This window comes from Paramisgurnus dabryanus, chromosome 19, assembly GCF_030506205.2.
Source record: "Paramisgurnus dabryanus chromosome 19, PD_genome_1.1, whole genome shotgun sequence".
NCBI lineage: Eukaryota > Metazoa > Chordata > Actinopteri > Cypriniformes > Cobitidae > Paramisgurnus > Paramisgurnus dabryanus.
In genome coordinates this window covers 10,415,704-10,434,833 of record NC_133355.1, presented here as the reverse complement: position 1 = coordinate 10,434,833, position 19,130 = coordinate 10,415,704, and the positions used below count along the sequence as shown (strand labels likewise).

The 19,130-nt window shown below is 39.9% G+C and overlaps 1 protein-coding gene across 1 annotated transcript in view; it reads left to right on the top strand.

The window, feature by feature from the left end:
• Positions 1-19,130, top strand: part of LOC135773562 (fibrocystin-L-like) — a 63,587-nt gene that overhangs the window by 19,513 nt on the left and 24,944 nt on the right. The window contains exons 17-34 of the mRNA XM_065283225.2: positions 3,657-3,811; positions 3,900-4,017; positions 4,200-4,342; positions 4,467-4,594; positions 4,724-4,887; positions 5,034-5,200; positions 6,055-6,190; positions 6,388-6,542; positions 8,219-8,341; positions 8,670-8,775; positions 8,872-8,979; positions 9,105-9,269; positions 9,469-9,590; positions 9,943-10,075; positions 10,734-10,926; positions 11,077-11,219; positions 11,901-12,005; positions 13,184-13,372. Of these exons, the coding sequence (XP_065139297.2) occupies positions 3,657-3,811; positions 3,900-4,017; positions 4,200-4,342; positions 4,467-4,594; positions 4,724-4,887; positions 5,034-5,200; positions 6,055-6,190; positions 6,388-6,542; positions 8,219-8,341; positions 8,670-8,775; positions 8,872-8,979; positions 9,105-9,269; positions 9,469-9,590; positions 9,943-10,075; positions 10,734-10,926; positions 11,077-11,219; positions 11,901-12,005; positions 13,184-13,372 (2,553 nt within the window). The remainder of the gene's footprint in view (positions 1-3,656; positions 3,812-3,899; positions 4,018-4,199; positions 4,343-4,466; positions 4,595-4,723; positions 4,888-5,033; positions 5,201-6,054; positions 6,191-6,387; positions 6,543-8,218; positions 8,342-8,669; positions 8,776-8,871; positions 8,980-9,104; positions 9,270-9,468; positions 9,591-9,942; positions 10,076-10,733; positions 10,927-11,076; positions 11,220-11,900; positions 12,006-13,183; positions 13,373-19,130) is intronic.

Here is a 19,130-nt window from a genome sequence, read left to right as displayed (position 1 = left end):
TACAATGGCGCTGTCCCAAGTGAAGGTGCTGAATTATTTGCGATCGATCACTCAGGGATCGATTTTCCACTTCACGCGAAGGTGCATTACGACGTTAAGACAGACAACATGTTATATACAAATGGAACATTACTCAAATTATTCCAGTCACATTTATTTTAACATAGTTTAAGTTATCCGTAAAATATAGACTATTAATTAAATGATCAAATTGTCAGTAATACGGGTAGACAAACCGGGTATCCCTCGCTCTTTATCCACCCTCCTTATCCCGTTGTGCCACTTGTGCCGCTTCTTGACATAGGTTTTGACTTTAAAAAAATATGTAATACACTTTTATACGACTGTTAAGGTACTTAACAATCAGAATTGATTGCAGTATTTCTGTTTAATGCGGTAGGCTATTGCTTACCATTAATGTTTTCAATAAAAAGCAACCTAGGTAGAGAATATGGTCTGAGAAGATCAAGCAGCTCCATAATGAGTTGTCTTGGAAGGCGATTTTTTTATTTAGCCTCGTCAGGCAAAATGTCAAAAGGTTTAAGGGTTGACGAATAAATAAATTGGCATGGACTTAACAGTTACGCGGCCGGTGTTGTGTGGAAGTCTGTTTCCCCTATGTTTCCCTTTAGTGTAGTGTTTTTATAGCATTTTTATCACATTATACGTTTATTATTTATATACATTGAAAGTTTTAATGGCTACTGAGATGTATATGTGTGCATTTATGTAATGTATCTTGACTGTTCTTGATTTTAAGTCATTTATTTTTACAGTATGAATCATATTATATGTATAATATATATTTATTATGTTTGGAAACATAACAGTTTTAAAACAAACAGTAGAGAAAAAAGAAAAGAAAAAGACAGGCTATGTTAAAAGACATAAAACTGTCACATATGAAATATTTAATAAATTGTATAATAGAATACATGATATTATTGCTTTTTAGTATAACCAATTGAAATCTTTAATCTTTCTAAATAAATTATAAATGTAACGTGATGAAAACGCTATAAACATATAGGGAACAGACTTCAATGAGGAACAAACACCGGCGCCGTCTTTGATTCATTGGTTCTGATACCAAATAAAGTCAACTGCATAAATAGTCCTGTATCCATTGCAAACATATTTTATTATAAGTCTTAAAAATGTCCATAACATAAAATCATTGTCAGCATACCATAGTTTGACTTGCACTGCGCTGCGCTGATTTCTAAAGACTGCGACGATAGCGTTTTGCGCTCAAACAACGCTAAGAGAGAGCTTACGAATGGTCCAGACCAACCTTACGAAAGTGTGACTTACAGAAGATATACTTAGCGTACGAACGTTTTGGGAATCATGCCATAGAGTTAAGAGAGAGGTTAAGGAATAGGTTAAGAACTACTTAGCGATAAGAACGTTTTGGGGAACCGGGCCCTGACTAGTTACTAAACTGGGCCCGGTTCCCCGATAACGTTCACTCTTAGCGTGCTAAGAAGACTCAAAAAGATATATCTTACCAAAGTTGTTGATGTTCCTAAGTGTGTTCCCCGAAGTGTCTCTTAGGAAGCTTCTTAACACGCTGCCTCTAAGTACGACGTACAATGGCGCTGTCCCAAGTAAAGGTGCTGAATTATTTGCGATCGATCACTCAGGGATCGATTTTCCACTTCACGCGAAGGTGCATTACGACGTTAAGAAAGACAACACGTTATATACAAATGGAACATTACTCAAATTATTCCAGTCACATTTATTTTAACATAGTTTAAGTTATCCGTAAAATATAAACTATTAATTAAATTATCAAATTGTCAGTAATACGGGTAGACGAACAGGGTATCCCTCGCTATTTATCCACCCTCCTTATCCCGTTGTGCCACTTGTGCCGCTTCTTGACATGGGTTTTGACTTTAAAAAAATATGTAATACACTTTTATACGAATGTTAAGGTACTTAACAATCAGAATTGATAGGCAAGCAGCTGCAGTATTTCTGTTTAATGCGGTATTGCTTACCATTAATGTTTTCAATAAAAAGCAACCTAGTTAGATAGAGAATATGGTCTGAGAAGATCTAGCAGCTCCATAATGAGTTGTCTTGGAAGGCGGTTTTTTTATTTAGCCACGTCAGGCAAAATGTCAAAAGGTTTAAGGGTTGACGAATAAAAAAATTGGCATGGATTAAACAGTTACGCGGCCGGTGTTGTGTGGAAGTCTGATATGTTTCCTTTTAGTGTATAGTGTTTTTATAGCATTTTTATCACATGATACGTTTATTCTTTATATACATTGAAAGTTTTAATGGCTACTGAGATGTATATGTGTGCATTTATGAAATGTATCTTGACTGTTCTTGATTGTAAGTCAATTATTTTTACAGTATGAATCATATTATATGTATAATATATATTTATTATGTTTGGAAACATAACAGTTTTAAAACAAACAGTAGAGAAAAGAAGAAAATGACAGGCTATATGTTAAAAGACATAAAACTGTCAAATATGAAATATTTAATAAATTGTATAATAGAATACATGATATTATTGCTTTTTAGTACAACCAATTGAAATCTTTAATCTTTCTAAATAAATTATAAATGTAACGTGATGAAAACGCTATAAACATAGAGGGAACAGACTTCAATGAGGAACAAACACCGGCGCCGTCTTTGATTCATTAGTTCTGATACCAAATAAAGTCAACTGCATAAATACAGGTAGTCCTGTATCCATTGCAAACATATTTTATTATAAGTCTTAAAAATGTCCATAACATAAAATCATTGTCAGCATACCATAGTTTGAATTGTACTGCGCTGCGCTGATTTCTAAAGACAGCGGCAATAGCGTTTTGCGCTCAAACAACGCTAAGAGAGAGCTTACGAATGGTCCAGACCAACCTTACGAAAGTGTGACTTACAGAAGATATACTTAGCGTACGAACGTTTTGGGAATCGTGCCATAGAGTTAAGAGAGAGGTTAAGGAATAGGTTAAGAACTACTTAGCGATAAGAACGTTTTGGGGAACCGGGCCCTGATCTCTTGAACGAATGCCTCGTCGAAAATAACAAATGTTTTGGTTTCCTAGGTAATCTATGTGTTGTTTTTTTGCTTGTTATATAAATAAACTACGTTTAAAGAACTTTGTTGTTATTTATTCTTAACGGAGTTTACCGGAAGTTACGTGCGGACCGCGACAGCCGCTTGTTTATGTTGTTTCTGCTGAAACGATCTATAGCTAAGAGTGCTCCAAAACAACCTTCCGAAAGTATGACTTACAGAAGGAATACGTAACTAAGAACGTTTCGGGAAACACGTATTAACGATAAGGTACAGCTTAAGGTACAACTTAAGAACGACGTAGAGCTAAGAAGGTTTCGGGGAACGCAGCCCAGTACAATTATAGCCGGGGTCCTTGGAAATGTTTCTCCATAAGGGGTGCCTGGCCCAAAACGTTTAAGAGCCCCTGCCCTAACTGATTTTTATGAGAGCATCTGTATCAGATCTATACCACAGTAACAATGGTTTTTAACCCTCTACATGTCACAGTATTTTTTTGTTTGTTTCATTCATTAACATTTTGGCTGGGCTGTGACAGCTATTGGGTTGCCAATAGTACATTTTTGGGGAAAATAAACAAATAATCTGGCTATAATCTCAGGTGACTTTGAGGATCTTCAGTATTGGACCATGGGGCCAGATGTAAACATCACAGTTACTGAGCGGGTAAAAGGGAAGGCCAGTCTGGAGAGTTTCACACTGATGTGGGGTGGAGTCCCATCTACTCCTCTGACATATGATGCATCTGAGACTGAGGTGTTTGTTTGTTTTGTATTTATATTTGTGACAAACATTATGATCTTTTTACACATTTTCTTTGACACATTTGTTTTATTTTGTGAAGGTGCTGGATGCAATAAATGTGATGCTCTCCGCTAAATGTCCATCTGAGATTCCTTCTAGTGAGGACAATAATGTGGTGTTTTTCAGAGATTATGAAGATGGTAGATCAGTAAGTATTGATTGTATTGATAATACGATCACAAAAATGTAATTTTGTGTGCTCATAATAAATTGCCCACACAATGCTTTAAGTTACTTGTAATAAAACTATATTCAGTCAAAACTTGAAGCTTTGTCACAATAAACATAATTTACTGTGCCCAAAGCATCAATGGAATGTACTGCTTTCTCTCTTTCAAACAGTTATCAGGAACCCTGGTCACCGATACTGAAGCGTTCTGTGGCCGTTGGTCTCTACAGAACCCAAGTACTCTATACGAGTACAATCCCTACACAGAGTCTGAAACATCCAACAACCCAATACCACTACAGACATACAATACTGTAAGCATTACCAAACATCTCGTGAATCTTCAGTTTTTTTCCATTTTCTTCAGCTTGAAAATAAAGTTATCTAAGATAAAAATGGATTCATTTTCTCAAAATGAAATGTGTACTTTTACTTTAGCTCTGCTTGGCTTACAAAGGCCATTTGAAGAATGAACTTGAAGTGTCAATCAGATACCACTACAGCGAAAATGATTATTACCAGCATAAGACTACACAAATCTCTGTGCAGTTTGACTCAACAGATGAGTATGTTTAATCCTTTAAAACCATAGAGTAATCTTACATTATTTGTTATCTGATATAAAATGCACTAAATTCATAATCAAAGTAATTTTTGTTGTGATCTTAAAGTAACATTGCTGTGGTCAATCTCAGGTGGAAATACAAGTGTGTGGATCTCCTGGATTCCGTTCAGCAAATATACACAGGCTCCGACTACCATTTACTTTTGCTGAGTTTGAATGGAGAGAGTGATAATTCTGTTTACCACATAGATACTGTTCACATAGGACGGGCAGAGACCGCTTTGGACCCTTATGGTAGCCTACTTTTGGTTTTATTTTGAATTCTGGAAATAATGTCTGTAATCACGAATATATCTCAAATTATAATTCTGCTTTTATACACAAACAAATGTGTTTCTGTAACATTGACAGTTTTAATTTCTCCACGTGTTTGTGCTTAGTTATATTGCAGAAAAGAAGCCCACCTGCTCTTGGCAGCTCAGGACCTTTCTTTTCCAATATTGATGTGCAAAAGCAAGTAAGCGATTCAGGAGTCAGCTATGAGATCACAGCATCAACATACCAATGTGGCTTTGGCATCCTATTGTTTGAAATTGGCTTTCTGCAGGTGAGTTAAAGAAATAGTTTAGCCATTTTTTTTATTATTCACACACCACGCTTTTTATCCAAAAATACATGTCTTGTTACAAATTTAATTTTTTTGAGATCCTGGGCACTTCTGTTGTAACAAGTTTTGCCACCCAAGTCTTGTTACAATAGCTGTGTTTAATGTTATTGATGCTTTTGGCAAAATTTCCTAACGTTTTCAATGGTTGTAAAGTGTTCAACATCTTTTGTTGCTTTCGGAACAACATTCCTAACAACCAATCAAATTTTTGATATTTAGCTGGAGTATCCCTTTAACATTATAATGTTAAAGGGATACTCCAGCTAGAGTACTCCAGCTAAATATCAAAAATTACCCCTAAAGCAATCCGAGATACATATTTCCATCATCTTTCAGACAAACACATTTTGAGTTATTTTAGTAAATATCCTCACTTTTTCCAAGCTTTTCCTTGGTAGAAAACAGGGATAAGGGAACAACTTCTGACTTTGAAGCCCAAAAAAGTGCATTCATCCTTTACAGAAGTAATCCACTCGGCTCCAAAGGGGTTAATAATAAAGGTCTTCTGTGGGTAATCAATGCGATTTTGTAAAAGAAAATCCAAATTTCAAACTTTATTAACTATAATAACCAGCTTCTGGTACCAACGCCATCTCGGACTTACACGATGATGGATATACAGTATGTATCTCGGATTGCTTGAGGGTGAGTAAATCATGGGGTAATTTTGATATTTGACTGGAGTATCGCTTTAATTTCTTTAACAGGATTATTGTTTTAAGGATCAACAAAATACAGTTGGAGAAAGCACAGCATTCTCAATCTTAAACAAATCTTATATTTCTGTCATTTAGAAAATGCCAAACAGGACAGAAGATTTATTGATTCAACAACAGAAGAATGCCATAGTGACCATTACCCGGCTTCACAAAGCCAACCCGCCACTTAATGGAACCTTTGACATTTCATTCTTTGGTCGACGTGTTAAAGGTAAACATGCTGGTACAGGTTTATTATCCAAATGATTTAGCTTACTGAAATTCTTATAGTTGACAACAGGAATTTGCTTTTTGTTATTCTCTTGAAATTAAATATAGACAGAGACTGGAGTTTTCTCTTTAGATAATACACACCCCTCAGTGGTTTAACTGTTTTTTCATATTTCATGTGTGATCTGTGTACCTCAGGTCTGCCAGTAAACATCAGTGATGTGGATTTGCAGTTTGCTCTACAGGGGATTCCAGAGCTCGGTCAGCTGAACGTGCAGAAATCTGGAGATTGTAAAGGATACAGTTGGGACATCCAGTGGCTCACTGTCCCTGGCAATCAGCCACTGTTAGAGGCAAGACACAATAAACTCATAAACACCAAAGCAGAAGGACCACCATATGATCTGTTTGAATTTAAAAAATATCACAAATAAGATTTAATATCTCAATTGTTCTGCAATGAGATTAAATGGAGGTTGTTGATTAAGGTGCCTGCTTCTTGGATTCCTAAGATGCCTTTCCACTGTACACGACATTCAGACACGACTGTTGAAGTTCGGCTCTATAAGCAGTTGTAATGTGAAGTTTTAGTTTAATTGTTAATCCGTAAACTACAGTTTATGGTGCCAACATAGGAAGCGCAAGAGGCTTTATTTTAATATTTACCATAGTGACATAAATAGATGAATTTAAATAAATGAACAATAAAGAGCTGCATATACACTCACCTAAAGGATTTTTAGGAACACCTGTTCAATTTCTCATTAATGTAATCTAATCAACCAATCACATGGTGGTCTTGGTCAAGACAATCTCCTGACAACTCCAAACTGAATGTCAGAATGGAAAAGAAAGATGATTTAAGCAATTTTGAGTGTGGCATGGTTGTTGGTGCAAGACGGGCCAGTCTGAGCATTTCATCTGCTCAGTTTATGGGATTTTCATGCACAACCATTTCTAGGGTTTACGCCAGAATTTGGCGTAAACAAAATGATATCATGGATCCATCATGCCTTGTTACCACTGTGCAGGCTGGTGGTGGTGGAGTAATGGTGTCGGGGATGTTTTCTTGGCACACTTTAGGCCCCTTAGTGCCAATTGGGCATTGTTTAAATGCCACGGCCTACCTGAGCATTGTTTCTGACCATGTCCATCCCTTTATGACCACCATGTATCCATCCTCTGATGGCTACTTCCAGCAGGATAATGCTATATATGATAGAGCAATAGAGCATCTTTGGGATGTGGTGGAACGGGAGCTTCGTGCCCTGGATGTGCATCGCACAAATCTTTTTATCAACTGCAATATGCTACAATATGGGCCAGCATTTTTAAAGAAAGCTTTCAGAACCTTGTTGAATCAATGCCACAGAATTAAGGCAGTTCTGAAGGTGAAAGGGGGTCAAGCAAAGTATTAGTATGATGTTCGTAATAATCCTTTAGGTGAGTGTATGACAAAGACCACCCAAAATGTTTTTGGAGAGAACATACAAAGACAAGATTAAAATTAACAACTAAAATAATTTATTTTATTATTTTTTTTAAGCTACATTTAAACAAAAGTTTTATATTTTATTTTACTTTACTAATCTTTTTTGTTTAAATGTAGCTTAAATAAATTGATTGCAACCACTTACCTTAAAAAAAAATTATTCAATTCAATGAATCATTTTTTTTTCAGTGTAAGCTCAAAGCGGATCAAAAAATTACACGTCCGCAGCCCTTTTGCGACTGTCCATAGGAAACAAACGACTTCCGGTTTATTGGACGTCGCTTGTCGTGTACAGTGAAAAGGTGTATAAGTACAACCTTACGCAGTTTTCGCAGATACCAGTTTGCAATCCATAAGTCATACATTACAAAACTTTATCATATGTAAAATGTCATACTAAAATATGCAAGGGATAATGTAAAGCTTGCTGATTCTTAATTTGAAATAGAGTATTTTAAAAGGTCATTTGTAAAAAACTTTATAATCAAGAATTTTGGAACACCTTTATAATACAGTACTTTGTAATATGTTCGCCAGATTGATTCTTCTGCTGTGATCGGCGTAAACTTTTCTGTGATGTCTCACAAAGTTGAGCAAGGAGGACTTCTCAAAGAAAGAATTACGGGAGATTTTCTGCGCACACCAACAGCTAAACCACAGGTGCAAAAAGGTTTTTTTTGAAGGATTATTGTTCAAGCATAGCATGACAGGTCTTTTGTGTTACAGACAGGTGTGCCATAAAAAGATGCTAAGAAAGGCCACTTAAATAGAATGCAATCTAGTTATGTGTCGGGTCCATAGGTTGACATTGATCAGCTGAATGTCAGCTAATGTGAGCTTGACTAACATGGCAATGTTTCAAAGTCATAATATACTGAAGCTTTGCATGAAAAAATAACCTTATAGTTTTTATTTTGACATCAAACCAAAACCCATTTTAGAACATCTATTTTACATACATATGTGGATATTTATGTGCATTTATAAGGTGGAGGTTTTCATCAACGGCATCCCATCATGGTGTTCTGGTGACTGTAGTTTCACCTGGAGTGAATCTAAGACACCAACAGTGACAGGAATTTCTCCTACTGAAGGTGCAGTATAATTATAAAAGTGCACATACCGTACAAGCTGTCATCCCCCACTGTTTCATTTTTTTATTTTTCTTATGTCCATGGCTTGTTTTTCAGGTTCTAGTGGTTTATCAACTCTTCTTAACATAACTGGATCCGGATTTGACAATAGCAACGTCACTGTAAAGACTGGTGATGTGGAATGCTCTGTCCAAGAGGTCACCAGTAAGTAAAACCCCAATAAGGTCCCATGACATCCAAAGGGGAATTAGTAGATGCCAACACAGTTCATAAAGATGGTGTTATTTCAAGCACCAGAAATATAACCAAGTATAATATGTTTGTTACAGACACATATGTGACCTGCAGGGTTGGCCCAGCAAGTGCTGGTATACAACCAGTGTCTCTGAGGTTCTCTGGACTGGGCAATGCCCAATATCACAATGGCAATGGTTTTACCTTTACAAACCTGCTAGGAGTAACATCCATATATCCCACTACAGGAAGTGAAGCAGGTACATGAAAAAACACATGCCAACAGTTGTAAACCTTTGCTAAAACATGTAACGTGATTAATTGCAGCAAAGCAGTTGCTAATATTAAGAGGTATGAACATGTCATGCAATCTTTTATGAAGTGAAGTGTAAGATTTGTCTACAGTAATGTCCTCACAACCAGATACTATATACTAACATGATCTTTTTGGCTTTTCAGGAGGGACGATTCTGACTGTGTTTGGTTATGGATTCGCTAATGATACAGCTGTCACCATTGGCACTCATTCATGTAAAGTTATTGAAGCAGTATTTAGCCAGCTGAGATGCATAGTTCCTGCTGTAAGTCAAGGGTTGCTTTAAATTGATTTTTTTTTTTTTTTTTGAAGGACTTGAGAATAATCAGAGAAACATTAAAAACCTTATTATATTAAAACCTTAAAATAATAATAAACGTTTTGCTGTTAAAAACACACAATCTTTAAGCACCATCTAGACTGGCATATAGCCTTACGTCATGAAAACTGTATTCAGATTTACCACAATAATGTAAAATAATATTATAACGGGGCAAAATATTATGCAGTAGAGTCTCAGCATAGTTAACTGCATTTCAGGTGATAAAACAATGCAGACTGCATTTGGTTAAATCAGTGTTAAAGCTAATGTTATATAAATCTGACATATCAATCAGGGATCAACAGGTGTACAGACTGTTACAGTGAGCTTGGGAGAGATGACAGCAACATCAGACAACTCCTTCACATACAACAACAATCTGATGGCCACCATCACTGCTGTCAGCCCACAAACTACAACAGTATTTGGTATGAGTTTGTTGTTTTTATTTGGTATGAGTTTGTTGTTTGTTTATTTATTACATAAATAAATCCTCAAAACTCTTCCATTAAAAAAAATTAATCTTGCAAAATAAGGCTTTCCAAAAAAAAAAAATTCTCAGCCAAAATATTGTCCTGTTTAACTCCAACTCAGGCAGTGTTAAGTCTTTTAATGATTTGATGAATTGTCTTTATTAAATTAAGACATTTCTCTATACTTCTTACAGTTGGTTTGTTTGCAAACGGATAAATCTGATCTGATTGTAATCCGATTTGAGAAAAACCTGTATGGCAATAGTCTCACACGATCTATTCAGCTCTTAAAATAGAACAGACCCAGAAAGACTCTTTATGTGTGTTTAGTGCAATCTCAGAATGTTTCAGCAAGCATTACAAGAATGCAGATAAGGATCACTCATCTTTCAGATCAAGTCATACAACAATTAATCTCAATCGTAATGTTAACAGTGAAACCTGATCTGATTGTTACTGTAGGTGTACATACAAGAGGTAAAATTGGGGGGGGGGGGGCGGGGGAGTCAGCTCTGTTTATCCCAAATTATAGAACAACGGTTAAACTTAAGCTACATTTCAGGTTTAACCACTTGAACAAAAACAGAAACTGTCAATGTAATTTTTTTTAAAGGTCTCAGAGTTCTCACCATCTTGGGTAGAAATTTTGAGGTGCAGGTCAATGGCAGCTCTGTTCTGATTGGTGAGACCGAATGTAAACTGTTGAAGTGGACGAATGAAAACATTACCTGCATGTTACCCACACTCGGCCCAGCTGTATACGACATCCATGTGAGAATCGGGAACCAGGGCTACGCCTTAATCAGGTCTCATATTACGCACTGTTATGAATAACAACATCATTTAAACTTCTACACTATCTTTAATATAGAAATTATGCAAAATTCACTCTTATAAGTTGTTTGATAACCACCATATACCAGTAAAAATACACCCATACTTTTTTGTTTTTGCAGCGCTGGTGTTAGTAGCACCATAGAGTATGTTCTGAAGGTGACAGGCTTCTCTCCACTGCTGGGCTCCTTGTATGGAGGAACCACCGTCACCATCACCGGCTCTGGATTCAGTTCAGTCCCAACAGACAACAATGTGACTCTGGGTAAAACAAGAGAACAGCACCAAAACGTGCATTTAAAAAATATGAAGTGTGTACTTTATGAGCTGTTAATAGGACCAAACGAAATTGCTTAAATAATGGCTAATGTTTCAAAAAGGTTTCCTATTGGCTAAACAAACAGACTGCCTCAAACTCCAACCTTTGGTTCAGATAATGTTGCAGCTGGTTGAGATGCATTTACAGTACTTAATCAACTTAGAGTAGCTGCATTTCATTATATTAAGATGGGAAACTACACTCACACCCAGCATTGGGTCAAGAAGGGTTGTTTTAACCAATTATTCGGTCAAATATTAACATTTTCTGCATTAATTTAACCCAACTTTGGGTTAAAAATAATCCAGCATTTTTTAGAGTGTACTTTAGCATTTTAAATTACACACTTCACCTTTAATTTACCTGGTTTACCTATAAGTCATCAGTCTCATGCTGTTCCTTGAATTGTTTAGAGTTACATAAATGTATTTATACATATAAAATAAGTATCATAATTCATGTTACTCCAGAAAATTAATTTTAAATAAACATTGCCGCCTTCTGTGAAAAGGCAAGAAACACCAACCAATGATTTTTAATAAAATTGTAGTTATATTTAATAAAATAGTAATTGTAGTTGTAGGCCTAATGTAGGTATGACTCAGCAAAACCATGTGTTTTTTACAGGAGATATACAATGCCACATAACCGAAGCTTCAGACCAACAACTGATGTGTGTAACCCAGCCTAAGAACAAAACATACCTGGTGACAAATCAAGGATCCCACCCCAGTAATACATATATATATACATTTTTCTCTTTTTCTGTCACGCACTTCACCTTAGGGACAGTGACACAATGGATTCCAAGACTCAGTGATAATGAAAGTATTTTTGCTGCAAGAAAAAACTAGATATTCTGCATCACCTGAAGTCTTTTAATAGTCTTGGGTTAAATAAGGTCTAAATTTACTAAGAAATATTGCACAATACATTGAGACTTGTTTTCAGAGAATGAATTATTGTTCTTACCTTGCTGACAAACCGTGTTTTTCATCTTAAAGTTGCATTGAGTGGCTTTTAGAAGGATTGCTTGACAGAAATGCAATGATATGCATAACTATATGATCAGTGGTGTATAAAGTATTCTGTATTTAAATAAACCGTGGGTCCCCTTACATGGAAGTCGCCATTTCGCACCGCCATGTTTTGCCCTAAACGGACAAACTGTTTAATAGGGCACTTTTTTTTACATTTTTATGACGTGTTTGTCCTGTGGCGGCTACCGTAGTTTTACTATGCGTTTCAAAAGGATCGAACTGTTGGCTGCAATTCACTAGATGCCGCGAAAAATCTACTCACTGGTCCTTTAATGTAACAATTACATTTAAAACTAAAAATTGCTAACAGGATAAGAAAAACAATTTAAGACATTATTCTCCGCTAAATTGTCTGATTATATTATTTTTCAATACATTTAAAATGTTTAGATTTATTTAATGAAAAATAAATAGAACATAATGATTAAGACTTTCGCACAGTTACTATATATATTATATTATTGCACGGTTATTTTGGAGTGCTTGACTCTGATTGGCCAGTCGCAACATTTGCAGTTTTTTATCCCCATATAATAACCACTTTAAACTAATAACATCCAGTAACCCGGATGCTGCCAATTAAATGGTGTGTCCGTGACATTTGAACATCTTGTATTAATTAAAACCGAAAGTAGACAGGCTTTCCCCACGGAAGGTCAACATTCGTTAAAAAATTAGCAAATAAAATATTTCAATATTTAATGTTCCTTACGTTGCTTATGAGGTAAATAGCCATGCAATAAGCGGGATAATGGCAGCCGGTTGTTATCCAGAAATATGGGATAAGATCCGGCTGCCTAAATTATCCCTTACTTATGTAATCAAATATAATTCTGTGCTTACCTTGAATCATCCTTAATGTGTGTTTAGAGTATGGTCAAGGTTACGCCTGGAGTCCCTCTGCACTTCTGGTCTCAGTGGGAGATACAGTGGGTTGGCGCTGGGAGGCTCCGGCTCTTGTTTATGGTCTGGGATACAGGGTCTTCAGTGTGTCCAGTCCCAGCAGTATTGATTATGATGGCAGTGTCTTCAACAGCGAAGGCACCAACACTGCCAAAGGTACAAAAACTACATCACCACTTAACTCACAATCCATGTGTAAGTCATTCAAATTAATTATAAATTACTTAGTTTTAAAAAATCAGCCTCTCACATTTTTTCATAGACCCACAACACTCTGACAAAGTGCAAGTTTTTTTTTTTTTTATGTTTAGATGATTCATGTGAAGGACAAGTGGTGACTTCATCTCTTGAATTGGTCTAGTTTTTGACATGAGTTTAGTAGCTACAGTTAAACCAAACTTAATGTGTCTACTAGATGTCATGGGCTTGCCAGACCTTTTGTACTAGATTCAGGTCTGAGTGTATCTGGCAAGACCATGACAGTACTATGTTCTGTGTGGGAACACGTGGAGTCATATTGTATGTGTGGCTTCCACGTGTTCCCAGTGTCTTGTCGCTGTCATGGTCTTGCCAGACCTTGGTGTAAGATTCAGGTCTGATTTCAGAGGGGAAGGTCATGGCAGCATTGTGTTTTGTGTGGGGACACGTGTTTTCACATTATGTATTTGTGTCACGTGTTCCCAGTGTCTTGTCACTTTTACCCTACTCCCTTATGTACTCGTGTCTTACGTAATTAATTGTTAACCTGTTCCCCATTGGTGTGTGTCTTTATAATGCCCTCTCGTTCTCTGTCGTGTGCTCGTTCGTTCGTCCAGATTCAGTGTTTGTGTTTCCCGTTATCCGGTCACCCTGAATCGAGTTCTGATCCTTGTTATTTTGTTCCTGTGTTCTCTGTTGCGTGTTTCATCATGTTTTGTTATCGTCTGTTTTACCCCCACGTGGGTTTTTGTGTTTGTTAAAATAAACCTTCAGTTTATTATTTACTTTTTGTCGTGTCTGCAATTGGGTTCTCTTTTTGTGTAAAGCGTAACGTGACACTAGTTTCATACACCAGCTTGTCAGTCACTGTGCAGAAAAGTTCCCTTTCAATACGGTTCACTTCGCATTGCGTCAGTTAGCTGTTTACTCCGTGACTGAAGCCTATTGGTTAACGTCTGTACAAAGTACAGACCAATGACGTTTGAACCCGCGCGCGGGAGGAACGCGTCCCTATATAAGCGCGGTTCAATCGTCAGGAGATCATTATTTTCTCCTTCAGCGCGAACCTCTCGCTGCTCCGAAGAAAAAGAAGAAGCCTTACCTCGCCGTTGACAAAAGCCCTGCAGCGGAGTCCAGGCCTAGCGTCTTCCCCTGCCGTTTTCCGGCTGAGAACCGAAGATAGCAGAGTCCAGGTCTAGCGTCTTCCCCTGCCGCTTTCCGGCCGAGAACCGAAGATAGCCTTCGCTTGCCATGGTACGAGCCCTGTGCAGCGGACACACGCCTGACGAGGTCTCCCCTGCGGCCGCCCGGTAAGATCAATATTTTTAATATAAAGCTATAAGCTAAAAGAGCAGGCGCTGTTGTAATAGCGTCCAGCACAGCGGCTCGGTGAGCCTCTCTGCTATGAATTTCCTCCGAGCGCGTTACCGGTCTGGCACCTCCCACGCCGGGACCGCGCTTATGCTTTGGTTGTCTTATCCATGTTTCGTGCTCCCCCTGCTGTTCCTCTCTCGCCGGGATGAACACACGGCGAGCCATGAGACTAGATGGATGCATAGACAAGCACACACGGACTAACCCCCCCTGTGTTCTGTCACACCGCAACCGTTCATGCTTACAGAGTCCCTTCGCTCCTCTCACATTCAGTGGCGAGATCTCTGGCACATATATTAATCCCCCGAGTGCATCGGGTGATACCGTCACGACGCATGGCTGTTCTGTCTGTGTTGCTGCTCCCCTCTGCCGTTCCTCTCTTGTTGAGATGAACAAGCGGGGAACCGTAGACCTGGATAGATGCATACGACAAGCAAACACGGGCGGTCTGCCCCTGTCTCTGTCATAGCACAGCCACTCGTGCTCCACGCTCGCGGAGTCCCTCGCTCCTTTCCCCACAGTGGTGAGGTCTCTTAACGGCTTAGCTAGCACGCAGTATTACGGCTCGCTACCTCTAAATGCATTTGTCCAGTGTTCAACGATTACAGAGCTTCATGCCCCTCCCCTCCTGGAGCGGCGCGATCTCATTCGTCTGCTCGATAGGGCCGATTCGCCGCTATTGGAGCACCAAGAACACTCATTATAAGAGAGCTTCATGCCCCTCCCCTCCTGGAGCGGCACGATCTCATTCGTCTGCTCGATAAGGCGGACACGCCTCTATTGGAGCGCTAAAACACTTATTATAGAGCTTTACTGGCCTGAGCCGATCTCACTTCAGATAGCTCATTCTTCGTCTGCCTGGTAATTTCTCTCTGGTTTAGACGGAATCAGAGGCAGAACAAATTTGTTTATAATATACTGAGGCCCGAATACCTCCCTTTATTCAGTCCCGTCCTATATCAGTGCGCTGAATATTGGTACATTCTTATATATATACCCGGTTTTTCTGCCCTTTTAATAAACGGCAAAACCGCGGGCCTCACGGCAGACTTCCTCTCTGCGATGGGTTCAGTCTGACATTAAACCACCTAGACATACTACCCTGCTCCGTGAGCCGTTCGGTCACCGTCACTACTGAGGCTTGTGCACCTGAACGGCTGAGCTCTGGTCTCCGCAGCACAGCTGCATCAACAGAGAACGAAACTGTCTGGGAGAAAAGGGGTTATGTTGCGCCTCGGCTGGACTGCCCTGAAATGTTTTCTGTGTGCTGTTTATCCAAACATACTGTGTAATACTGTCGGCTATGCGACCTCACTATAGTGGCGAATGGTATTTAATTCCTCTAAAAAGAGTAATTTCCGTGCTTACTATACTGTGTATTGACACCCACGGTTGTACGGTGTCTCTAAACACTTTATCGCCTTACTGACAAGCAATCAGTAATACGCACACACGGCCCGCTGTCCATAATTCTATCGACGCTAGCCGAAAAAAACCCCGGTTTGGCCATATACTGTGTATTGACACCCCACGACTGTACGGTGTCTCTAACACCTTTCTGCCAAATTCGCTCGCAGCCCACCTCAGTTTCTCCGCTACGATGCTGATGGCGCAAACGAGCACGGTCTTACGGCTGTTATTCTCTCTTCCTAGAGGAAGGACAGCCTCAGACTTTTGCATGGCTCCAAGCGTTTGAATCGCGCCCTCTCCGGACGGCCACTCAAAGGCTTACAGCCAAGCGGTTTATGACGTTTTTCGGCCATATAGCTGATTTATATTAGCGGATCCGAAGACGCTCACACCTCCGCTCCAATACTCGGAGATATTAAGGGTAATATCAACCTCAAGTGAGCTTGCTACCCGCCACAATAAGTTTCAAAGCTTAAAGCGCGCGCACAGTCAGACGCGCGCGGCATCTCGTTTAAGACGGGCACACGTACCCCTCTAACGAGCCTCAGAAAGCTGAATATCGTGGCATTCTGTTCATAAGTCCACTTCAGTTTGACTAAGCAAAGGTCCCGCCCCGAGCTGACGGCCGGGAAGCTTGCTTAAGTTACACACGGCTGCATGAAGTGCTGTCATTACGAGCTAGCCCAGCATTTGCTGTGGGTTGTACACGCTTTACGGCAGCAATCAGCCTTCGGCGCGTGGAACGCCGTTTGTCTCATATAAATCACCTTGTACTGTGAATACGGTACATTAAGAGGATGATTTAGCACTGCAGCACTCTCGACCGTGTTATTGTGATAATGCGGTCGGGCAATCTACGGTGGTTTCATTATTTACCGAACCAGACTGAGATCTCGCCCCCTGAACAAGCGGACGAGTCATCTCCTTTATAAACTCATTGCATCGCTTTATAAGCTATGTTCAATCAGAGTGATACGCATCTCATGCTTAAACTACCAATATTAACCCATTACGATGGGCGTGCGGAGATGGCATCCGTGGGACACGACCTACATTACGTGCCTTATGACACATTGACACAAGCTGCTAGGACCCCTTTCACGAGGCGTCCTTATGCAAAGTCTGATCCATTCTGTCTAGTGACATTTGAAAGTCAAAACCCCCCGCGAATCGCCGGTGGAACACTTTTCTCCTCACTACAGAGGCACGGCGGCTCTCTCCCCTACCTATATCTATGTGGCCGTGATAACAGCGAACCAAAGCCTGTCATCTCTCAGATGCGGACGGCGGCGGTAACAGCTAACCATGCTTTTACGGCTGGCCATTCACTTTATTCATAAGCCTGTCATTTCTCAGATGCGGACGGTACCCGAGGCACAGCGCTCTGGAACTGTCCAAGGTCCTGTATGACACATACGTCTGACGTACATCAGACGATCAGCTGTTCATCTGCGTCACAGATCACGCACTAGAGCACCTGTCAATACAGGCTATTTATGGATCGTTGACGTTATCACCTCCCGTGACAATTATGCTCACTTGTCTTAGAGCATGGGCATGGTCTTAGAGGTTTCTCATTTGACAATTGTGACACGGCCGGCTGGCCCCCGCCGTCCACGTTGTCAGTTTACAGCTTCGACATCCCTGCTTCGCGCACTACTGAGGTTTGTTGCATTAAAGGTGCGCCCATTAGCTCACCTGTATGCACGATATGGTTTTTAATTATATGCGTCCACCGTGCGCTTAGAGAAGCTCACATGTACACGCTATAACATTTTGGTATACAATAAGATGCGCTTGGGAAAGCTCACCTGTATACACAGCTGTGTTATGCTTTGTGACACATACATTGTTGTTCATCTGTGTACGTTCACGGTGCGTTGGGTGCCCACCGTTACGTTCATCAATCATATCTGTACACATTCACGGCGCGTTCTGTGCACTGATTTATCTATACGCATTCACGGTGCACTGAAGAGCTCACCCGTGTGCGCACAATTTATTATCAGAACACATGACGGCGCGCTCGAGAATCTTGCCGGCCTGTGCATTATAACACTCTGATTCATCTATATGCATTCACGATGTATTCAAGTGTTCACCTGTGCCCGTGCAATTTATAGTCAATACACATTTACGGCGCGCTTGGAAAGCTCACCGATCTGTGCACTATAATACTACCTATATGCATCCCGATGCGCTCGAGGGTGCACCTGGGTTCACACTATTGTGGTATCTGTATAATCCCACGCTACGAACCGTTCTGCCGCATATTATAGTCAGATCGGCCGTTCGTGAGCTTCGCAGATCACTCACTACGTATGTCTGTTGCTAACAGTGGTTATTTAGATGGATCGTTGAAACCATCGCACTGGCTCACGCCCCTCTATGAGCTATGTCCTAAATAGAGCCCACTCTGTGCGAGTTTGGCTTCTTCATGAACTTGGTCTACAGGGGTATCTATATCTATATTTGATATCTGCTACGCGGCCGGCTGGTCTTCGCCGTCTACGTTGTCAGATTGTACAGCTTAGACGTCCCTGCCCTACGAGCGCAGGTTCTCTCGGCTCAATCATGCACGCTCATGCGTTATATGTGTACACCACGGTGCGCTCAGCGAGCTCACCAACGTGACTCTGAATTTACTTATCTCGCACAGCCGCGGCGCGCTCGGTACCTCGCCGTCTTGTGCTATGTTATGTGCTCCCGGTGCGTTTAAAACCCCACCGTGTGCACGTCAACAATTTATATGGTGCTTACACATTTGCTTTTAAAGCTGTGAATATGCCGGGTATAGGGCCACACGCAGTGTCTCTCCGGTAAGGCACTTCAGTACGTTGTGTATGCACGGCTTGATGGGATTATGTTCCCCCATAGCGTCAGCTAACTGACGCAATGCGAAGTGAACCGTATTGAAAGGGAACGCTTAGGT